We start from the raw sequence: 10,531 nt of genomic DNA on the forward strand, positions 1-10,531 counted from the left end.
AAACCCCAAGTGTCCAGAGTTTGGTGCTTTTGAAATCAAAAAACACATCCTGGCATTCTACTTGGCACCTGCAGGAGGCCTTCGAACAAGCAAGCAACAGGAGGTAAGATAAGCTAGCTGGGGCTTCTTGAGCTCGGTTCCTGATATAGAGCCAGGTAATTTCCCATGGGGTTCTTCGTCAAGGAGATCAAATTCTAGTTAAACCTGAAACATCCTCAGCAAGAACAAAGTTGGAGGAAGCTCTGCACCATCTTGTCCTGTCACAAGTGCTTCAGAGGGACAAGAATCCATAGTGACAGAGCAGAAGCACAGGGCTGGTGTAGAATAACCTTTCTGTACACTGTGAGAAAGGGTCAAGCTGACTGGTTTAGTAAAAAGCTAGGCAGGATTTCCCGGCAGAGAGGACACTGGGAAGAAGGAAGAGACACAGAGCAGGCAGGATAGGCAATGCAGAGATGAGGAAATAAAGCCACAAGGCAGAAACTAAATTAAAATAAAGCCACAAGGGAGAAAGAAATGGATGGATTGAAGTTATAAGAGCTCGTTGGAAACAAGCCTAAGCTATCTTCTGAACTTTCATAATTAACAATAAATCTCCATATGATTACTGGGGAGCCAATGGTCCCAATGAAAGAGTCCAACAACATGGTGGCTGGAGCGGAACCTGAGAGCCTATGTCTTGAACCACAAGCAGGAAGCAGAGAGGACAAGCTGAGAATGTCACAGCCCGCACCAGTGATGCACATCATCAAGGCTTCACATCCCAAACCAACCAACACCACAGCCAACTGGGGACCAAGCATCCAAACAGCAGGACTACAGTGGACCTTCTCACTGAAAACACCGCACTTGGCTACAAAGAGAGGTCCAAGTCTGATGGGGATGTCCTTCTGTGTATATGGTTCTCTTATTCGTTCATGAACAAAATGGTGTTTGACCAATAGCCAGTTGAGAAGGAAAGATCAGTGGGGCTGGAAGAGGAGAGCTGGGAGAGAGGAGCCCCAAAAGGACGAGACGCAGAGAACAGGACAGGATGCACCAGGCGTTCTCTGGAAAGATAAGGCCATGGGGAAACACATAGATTTATAGAAATGGGTTCATAATTAAGACAGAGGCAGTCAATAAGAAGCCCTAGCCATCTGTCAACACTTTAATAATTAATATAGTGTCTGTGTGTTTATTTGGGGCTGAGAAGGGCAGCAGAACCTGGCAGGAAAAGAAAATGCCCACAACAGAAGCCAACCTGGATTACCTGAGATCCTGTTTAATACATAGAAAGATAGAAAAAAAATGATTGATAGATAGACTGATTATAGATTGATAGACAGATAATAGATACATACATGATAGATACATAATAGATAGATAGATGACATATGGATAGATGATAGATAAATAAACAGTTAAAATATATGAAGCCAACCTTCAGAAAATGTGAATTAATTTGCATACGTATATGTGTATTTGTCTGTGTTAGTGTGTGTGCATGCATGTGTGTGTGTATGTGTGTGTGTGAATAAAGAGAGAGACTCAAATATAGAAATCAAAGAATTTATTTAACAAATCTTGACAGACTGGAGAGATGGCTCAGTGGTTCAGAGCTCTGGCTTCTCTTCCAGAGGACCCAGGTTCAATTCCCAGCAACTACATGACAACTCACAGCTGTTGACAACTCCAGTTTTAGGGGATCTGACTCCCTCACATAGACATACATGCAGGCCAAATGCCAAGGCATATAAAATAAAAAAATAAATTAAAAAAAGAATAAATCACTGACAGCGGATAAAATGAAAAGGCTGGTTCATGGACATTGATGAACAGGTTGTTGTCCACAGACAAGGGCCACTGGAAATTAACTATGATCCGGCAACCCCACTACAAGGAACGAATCCAGAGAACAGGAATTCAAGTGTCAGAATCATCTTCTCTCCGGCATTCACAGCACACTGGTCACAGGGCCAACAAGCAGAGCAGACCCTAGGTGCCCATGACCAGATGAACCAATTAAAACAAAGGCCATTCAGCCCTTGCTCCATTTCCTACCAAATGGTGGAAAACCCAAGAAAATGCATTTATCACCAAAAGCAACATAAAGGAACAAGCCTCCCAAACCAGGTGAAGCAAAAGTCAGGGCTCATCGTCTGCTGCCCAGTCGCAACGCTTGGTCCCCTGCCCCACAGCCACCCCTCAGAGTTAGCCCTGAGAGTGGTGGATCAAGGCTCCAGGCCCTTCCAGGACTCATCCCGGGGGCTTTGCCTGTGACTTCTACAGTCCCACAAGAAGTCACACTGACAACTTAGAGACAGTGTCTGCACTATGGGAGTCAAGTGTGACAGGGTGAGGGAGGAAAGGGGATGCTTCCCCTGGGGGAGAGTGGACACCTTTAGAGCCTGGTGTGAGCCCCTCCCCTGGGGGAGAGTGGACACCTTTAGAGCCTGGTGTGAGCCCCTCCCCTGGGGGAGAGTGGACACCTTTAGAGCCTGGTGTGAGCCCCTCACCTGGGGAATTCAGAGACTGCTTCAAAGGAAACAAAAATGACTTCTTCCCATTCTTCCGCCTCTTCCCACTCCTCCCTTTACTGCTCCTTCTCTCCTCCCACTTTTCCCCATCACACCCCTGTGCGATGGAGCTGAGAATCATCCAAACAGTTCCAGACTTAATCCTCAAGTATGGATGAAGAGTCCCAGAGAAGGAAGCTTCGTGGAAGCTGAAAATGTGGGACAAGTCACTCATGTTATAGAAGGAGATGTCACCTTCACTGTAGTCCACAAAGACACCCACACTCTGGGGAGTTTGCCTAAAGGATAATGAAGCCCTCCCAGTGTTAATATAGGCCCAATATCCACTACTAGACCTTCCCACAGTCCAAAACCCCTTGTCTGGACTCTCAAAGTACAAGCCTTTTCTGTCCACATCTTCCCGACAGGCCCCCAGAATCCACTTGCTGCTGTCTCCATTTTTTATCTTCACCTCCCAGTAGCACCTTCCAGAGGAGATGCCTTCCATGCCTAACACACAGAAGAGGCCATCCAGACACATAGTGGTGTCCATCAGGGTCACGTGCACCCTGTCCTGAGAGATGGCAAGAAGGGGGTGGGCAGAGTCTGGATCCAGAGTGACAGACCCTGCAGGGAGAGTCACCAGTCACAGGAGGTCCTTTCCAGGCCCCAAACAAGGCCTCAGCAGCCCCAACTCCACATCAGGGGCTCTCAGCTTCTTCCAGGGGGACAAGGCCCTCACATAACAGCCTGTGGCTCAAGCCCACGGCTTGCATGCAGGAGAAGGGAACAAAATGCTGTCTAGGGGTTACAAGGTCACAAGGGAACAAAATGCTGTCTAGGGGTTACAAGGTCACAAGGGAACAAAATGCTGTCTAGGGGTTACAAGGTCACAAGGCCCTTGAAAACCAGACCCAGCTTAGTGTCTGCCCCCTGTGCCTCCCACACTGCCACCACTGAACCTGTCACCACTGGATTGCCACAGAGAACAGAAGGAGAGACACCAGAGCCATGGGAAGAGCAGGAGGAGTGACCCTAAGAAACACAGAGTCACTCACAGGCCTGGAAGTGCTCCTTGCGCCAATCTGCAAGAGAAGCACAGGTCATGTGAGCAGTTTCAGACACCACACCCATCTGGTCAGCCACTGTGTTGTGAAACACAGACCTGGGAGTTGTGGGGACAATATACCCATTATACATACACACACACACTCACACACACACTCACACACACACACACACACACAGACACACACACATACACACACACACACACTCACTCACACACACATACACACACACACACAGAGACACACACACACAGAGAGACACACACACAGACACACAGACACACACACACACACACACATACACACACACACACACACACACACACACACATACACACACAGAGAGACACACACACACACACACAGGATGACAGATGCTGGAGAAAGTGAGGCCAGAGGAGACATGACAGTCAGTGCTGTGTGAGCTTTTACTGGAGAGATGAGCACATGTCTATTCATGAAGACAGGGAACCAAAAACAGATCAAAGGAAGGATTCCCCTCAAGACCAGTTTGTGGAAACACAGAAACAGTGAGTTTAGTTAGGGCTTCTTATAGAACATGAGGTGTGGATGAGCGACCACAACACTAAAGAAAAAAATCCCTCTAACCTAATAGTCATTAGATGTCTACATAAGTACTAGAGGAAGAACACGATCATGAGGCCTTCCCCCAGCCAACTTTATCTGCCTCACAGGGAAGGTAATCGAGATGACTTAGCAGGTAACAATGCTTGCAACAAGCCGGACAACCTGAGTTTGGTTCCTGTGATCCATGTGATAGAGAATAAACAAAGACTTCTGCAAGTTGTCCACTGACCTTGAGATGCATGCCAACACACACACACACACACACACACACACGCACGCACGCACGCACGCACGCACGCACGCGCAGGCACATAGAGAGAGAGAGACAGAGACAGGGAGACAGATAGGGATAGAGACAGAGAGAGAAAAAGAGAGAGAGAAAGAGAGAGAGAGAGAGAGAGAGAGCATCATCTTGGGAAGAGAAAGGCCCTGTGGCTCCTCCCTCCTTGTTGGCCCAGTCTTCTGCAGGCCTCCTACTAGCTTTTAGTGAGCTTGACACAGGTGGGGGCTCTGGGACCAAGTAATCTCAGTAGAGAAAATGCTTGCATAGGATTGGCCGATAGGCAAGTCTTGGGGAATTTTCTGGGTTGATGGGTAATTGATAATTGATACAGGAGACCCCAGCCCATGGTGGGCGGTGTCATCCATGGATGGTGGTCATGGGGTGTATTACAAGAGAAACCGAGCAAGCCAGGAGGAGCAATCGGTACCCAACACTCCCCCGGGGATGCTGCATCAGCTTCTGCCTCCACATTCCTGCCCTGGCTGGCTTCCCACCCTTCCTTGCTGTGGTGAGGGACTGAAAGTGGGAGTCACACAAACTTTCCTCCTCAACTTGCTTTTGGTGAAACACCTCAACATGGTGTTTCACCACAGCAGAGGAATCTCTCAAACACACTTTCTGCCCAGACAATAGCAATGTAGAGCGGTCACGTACCTGCATACAGCTGGGCCTTCCTCCAGGCTGTAAAGGAACATATGCTCCTGAGAATTCATCAGAACAGCCCCACTAAAACATCCCTAACCCATTCCTCCCTCCATTCTAAAGGTGAAGCTTGAGATAAGAGGACAGAAGATGCTGAGGAGCTCACTCCCGCAAGATGAAGCAGCAGCAGAGAACTGTGGGAAATTCCCTGGACCACAGATGGGAAAGATGGTGGTGTAGGCTGAGTTCATCCACTGATCCAATGCTGTGTGGCTTTTTAGTTATCAAATACCTGCCTCTGTACGGATTCAGGCATTCTGCTGGCCTGCCCATGTCACCTGGCAGAATGCACTCAGGCAGTACACTGGTCAGCCCAGGGTTCCATGATTGCCTAGTCTGCACACAGGTGCAAAGGACCCCTTAGACCTCTGCCCACTATGTTCTCAGTTTTAGTTGCTGCTCCAGGTTCCTTCCTGGGTTCTGCCCTGGCTTTCCTCAATGATGAGCTGCAATGGGAAAATCTATCAGACAAATAAACCCATGCTGCTCAAGTTGCATTAGGCCATGGTGTTTTATCGTAGCACTAGAAACCTGAGATACCTTCTTTAATAACATTTAAATAGTGCTACTTGGCTCCCAGGTGCAGACAATATGCTAGAGCTCGTGGGGCCAAAAGTCAGCACTACGGTAGACAGGAACTGGTAGGAATAGACCCAGGGAACAGGACAAATCAGGAGTCACATGTCTCCCAGCTCTGGGCAGAGATCTGAAGGAACCCAGAGACCAGGATTCCCCCTCCCAGAACATTCCTCTTCTGTCCCCTAAAGGGGTTCCTATTCTGCCTAGAATCAAGGAGAGGACACTCCTGTGCCACAAGGACCCATGGGACATTGGGGCAGTCACTCACCAGCCATGTAAGCTGCCTTCCTCCGATCTGGAAAACAACACACAGGAGTCAACTGAGCTTTGGGCTACTGAGGGGACAAAGGGTCAGGAGGAAAAGCATGACTCACCAAGCTCCTCCTGGAGTGTGCCTGAAACACAGAAGAGAGCCATGAAGCAATTTTCTTTCCTTGTAGTCTAAACCACAGGCCAGCTGACCCCAGGACTCCAGCCATCCTCTCTGGGCTTTCATGGCTTCCTACTCTGATCCCAGAACCCGGTATCTTCCTGGAGACTCTGGCCCCGTCCGCTGTCAGGACTCACTCGTGCTCTTCAGTATGTCCTCCTGGGACTCCTCGAGCTCACACAGCAGTTTCTCCCTCTCCTGCCGCAACTGCAGCCTTGCATGACGTTCTTTTACAAGAAAGCAGCATGACGCTAAGACTAGAAGTCCCATCACTGGCATGGCGATGGCAAAAGCTAACATCCAGGGAGAAGTCTGAGGGAAGAAAGGCTCTGTGGCCCAGGCAGAGACACAGTGAGTGACACCTGAGGACAGCCAGCCCAGCACACTCCAGGACGGAATCCACTTCCCAAGCTCTGTAGAAGTGAGGAACAGCCCTCACCTGGGATGACCATGGACATGGCCTTCTCCTGGTCCAAGATGGGATTGAAGGCAGAGCAGGTCACATTCCCCAAAGAACTGTCTCTCACCACCAACGAGGACTCCATGCTGAACACGCCTTCAGCATCTTCAGTGTGGGTCTCAGAGGATGCTGGGAGTGTCTCCCCTCTGGAGTCTCTCCACTGCACCTGGGGCTTTGGGTACCACCCTGAAGCCCTGCACACCACACACACACCACCGTCTTCTGGACCTTGGATGTGCACTTCAGGGACAGAGCCCATCGCTGCAGGACAACACATGTGAAGACCCTAGAAGCCACTCTGGGCTCAGGGGCCCCAGGAGCACCTATGTGTCTCATAGAAAACTCTCACTGGAATCACAGGTATTGAAGAGGAAAAGCAAACCTGGCCTGGGACAAGGCTTTACTCCTGCTGCCCAACAGAAGAAAGATATCATAATCCACTGCTATGGGGAACAGAGCATAAGGCACTCTTTTATCAGTCACAAGACCCAAAGGAAACTGAAGGAAGTTGAGTCCCAGAGCCTTGAGGTAGAAAAAAATCACTCCATCTCTCCATTATCCATGAACACCTGTGACACCCGCCCCCAGGAGAGCAGGCCCATGCCCACCTTTTTCCTAGGGAAGACAACGCCCTGAACGTTCTTACTCAATCATTTCTCTTGAGCATTGATCATCACTGAACAGTGACTTCTCATTTATGCACTCTGATTTTTCTGCCTACTCCTCTAAAATATGAATTCCAAACAGCTACTATTTTATATGACACTGAAAGGATCCCTGGTTCCCAGAGCAAGGACCAGCATATTTTAGGAACTACACATACAGAATTTAGAATAAAATAACCTATATAGAAAAGTGCCATCTATTTCTCATCTTTAAAAAGGGAAATCCAAAACTAAATAGAAATAAAAATGGTAGACCTGAGCCATGTGTGATGGAGTGTGCCTGTGAGCCCAGAACTTAGGAGCAAGCACGGGTATCTGATGTTCACAGTCATCCTGAACTACACACTGGCTTAACGAGTCTGATCTACATGAGACCTTGCTCAAAAATAATTGGGGAGGTGAGTGACATCATCCCTCAGTTTCCTCCCACACACAGGCCACCCAACATCTTTAGAAGAGGGATCGGCTAACCAACCTGCCACCTTCAGCTCCAAGATGGCCTCATCATAGAAGACACCCTGTTTGAAGAAGCAGACGTATATCCCACTGTCCGACTCCTGGACGTTTCTGATGTGCACGGCAGCCTTGCCTTCATGGAACTGGTCCTTCACCAGGCAGGTCCGTCCTGCGTACTCAGCCCTCTGCTCTTCTTTCTGCTCTTGCTGGTTCCGATAGACAAACACTGCTTCTGAGAATCTGTTACGGAACCACCTGAGCTCCTCCACGTTCTCCACACTCCTGGCTGGAGACAGGAAGCAGGGGAGCACAGCTTCCCCACCTGGAGCAACCACAATGGGGTCTGAGGGACCAGACACAGTGAACTCCCCTGTGGACACAGATGTAACAGTGTGAGGACTGAAGAGACACAGGTCACAGCAGAGAACACGCACCGTGAAGTGGATGCCGGGAGCAGGAGGCCAAGGCATCCCTGGCTGAATTACAAGAGGTCTGCAGACGATGGCAGTGTCACATGCCATAAATGACGGCAGAAACTCTCTTCTGCCCGCGCCCCAGGCCACTTGTGCGTCCTTTCTCCAGCTTGACCTCCTGGTCACCCATGGGTGCCACTGGGGCACCAGCTTTAGTAGGTCTTGGGTGGCCCAATGTCATGCATTTGTAGGGTCCCTGCAGATACAGTTACTGAAAGACATACAGCTCTAGTGCCTCAGAGGCTAGTTTAGAATCCCTTGATGATTGACTCACACCCAAGACACTCCCAGTCCCCCAACCCTAAATTCCGAATATCAGCCCACGGCTTCCTCCACTGAACTGTATATGAACTTAAAACGTAGAGCAAGGAGCTAGAGGGATGTCTGAGCAGGTGAGAGCCTGGTTACTCTTCCAGAGGACCTGGGTCCCATTCCCAGCACCATGTGGTGACTCACAACTGTCTGTAACACTCTTCTAGACTCTGTGGGCATCAGACATGCAGGTGGTACACAGCCATACATTCTGGGAAAACACCCACACGCTTGAAATAAAATACCTGGAAACAAGGCTACTTCTATGGAAGAGCCACTAACACTCCCAGGAGCCCCAATCACTTCTTCGTGAGAACAGAGATGGCCTTCCTCACTCGGCGCCTTTAGCCCACTAGGTCTGGATGAGCTCTATACAGACACCGTGGGCCCCTAAACAGCTACTTGTCACCGTGTGCTGCTCCATTTTAGTTCTGACGCACCATTGCCACTCGATAGAACAGGACTCCTGCCTGCTGGCTCACAGCTGCCATATCTGTGACCCTTTCCCATGGATCAGAGCCACACCCCTGCTCTGCTCAACGCTCAGTCATGGCTCCGCATTTCCCACCAGGGATCACCAGGCCCTACAGGGATTCTCCCACCTCAGGACCTCCCACCCTCAGCCGCTGAAGGATCCTCTACCAGCAGTCTCTGCAAGACCTCCACCATCAACCCCTACGGGAATCTCACACCCTCAGCCCCTGCTTCTCAATCCCTGGATCACTCTGCTTTAGTCAACACCGGCCTCTGCAGCTCCTCACACTCCAGGCACACTGCCAGCTCTGACGCTTTGTCCGCAACTATGCTCCCAGGGTCAGGCGTGGCTATGGAGCTCAGGCTGGCCAAAGACTCACAATTTTCCACTCTCAGCCTCTGGAATGCTGATGCAGACATGTTCAGCCTAGATTTTTGTTAATAATTCACTGTAAAGAGAACACTGTGAAAATCCTGGACCCAGGGATAAATGTGAGCGGCCTAGCACCTGGCAGATCCCAATCACTGGAGGGAGACACCGGAAGAGAGGAGGGGAGACACTCACTTGTGGACACGCAGGTAAGCAGCTGTTCAAGGACAAACAGGCAGGTAAGCTGGGAGAGCAGAGAGTTCTTGCAGCAATTTTCCATGTCCTCAGAGCTGGGAGGAAAAAACAGACGGAGAACACCGTGACACTTGGGCAGCAGGCAGGAGGCAAATTCCACCCAAAGCTTGGTCATCTGAGCAGGGAGAGCATCGTAGGGCTGGTGTCAGCCCCGCTGGACAAAACACATCCACGTTAACAAGATGAAGACCCCCACAACCCAACACTGACAAACATCCATGCTGCGGTTCCTCCTGGCCCTGCAGAGCACAACTAGGGAGCTGGGGACCTCCAAGTCATCTGAGAGGAAGATTCCCTCCCTTCCCACCCCATTCCCAGACACAGTGAGGCCAAGCTCTGCCCAGAAACCTAGGTCCTGCCTTTCTCAGGGCCTAGAGGAGAGCCCAGAGTAGACACCATCACTCCAACCCTCCATCATCCACAGACTGCCTGGGACCTCCAAGACAAAGAGCCTAGGCCCAGCCCCTCACTCGGGAATGGCATGGCAGCTGTCTGGGTTTCTGCCATCCCATCATTGAGACCAGACACCATCTGGGCAGCCTCAGAGACAGACATGTCTCCCAGGAGGCTGTGCTGTCCATCACGAGCACCTTGTCCTGGCTTTTGGTTGTGGAGTTTGTCCATACTTCAGTCCCAGCCCAGTCCTTGTTGGGGTTCCAGGCCATCACCCTACACTCAGCAGGGGCCACACACATCCCTCAGACACATTTATCCTCATAGTCTCAGTCACCATAAAGACGCTGCATGATGAGACAGGCTTGAAAAGAACTCAATAAACCCTAGTCTGCCCCAACCACCTGCTGCTAGGAAGGTTAGGTAAGGGAGCAACCTAAAGACCTGACAAGGAAAACTCAGGACCCCTGAGCTGTCTCCAGGCTCAACCACCAGGGATGTTACCTGCCGGGACTCACTGAAC

General features: G+C 50.2%; 1 protein-coding gene across 1 annotated transcript; it reads right to left on the minus strand.

The window, feature by feature from the left end:
• Positions 1-1,782: 1,782 nt before the first annotated feature.
• LOC100765650 (butyrophilin subfamily 1 member A1) lies at positions 1,783-9,640 on the minus strand. The gene is given in 8 exon segments (XM_035451927.1): positions 1,783-2,408; positions 2,499-3,125; positions 3,557-3,583; positions 5,094-5,198; positions 6,288-6,479; positions 6,590-6,871; positions 7,751-8,101; positions 9,556-9,640. Coding segments are annotated over 8 exon segments (1,794 nt in total). The 3' UTR covers positions 1,783-2,283.
• Positions 9,641-10,531: the final 891 nt, after the last annotated feature.

This window comes from Cricetulus griseus, assembly GCF_003668045.3.
Source record: "Cricetulus griseus strain 17A/GY chromosome 1 unlocalized genomic scaffold, alternate assembly CriGri-PICRH-1.0 chr1_0, whole genome shotgun sequence".
Taxonomy (NCBI): domain Eukaryota; kingdom Metazoa; phylum Chordata; class Mammalia; order Rodentia; family Cricetidae; genus Cricetulus; species Cricetulus griseus.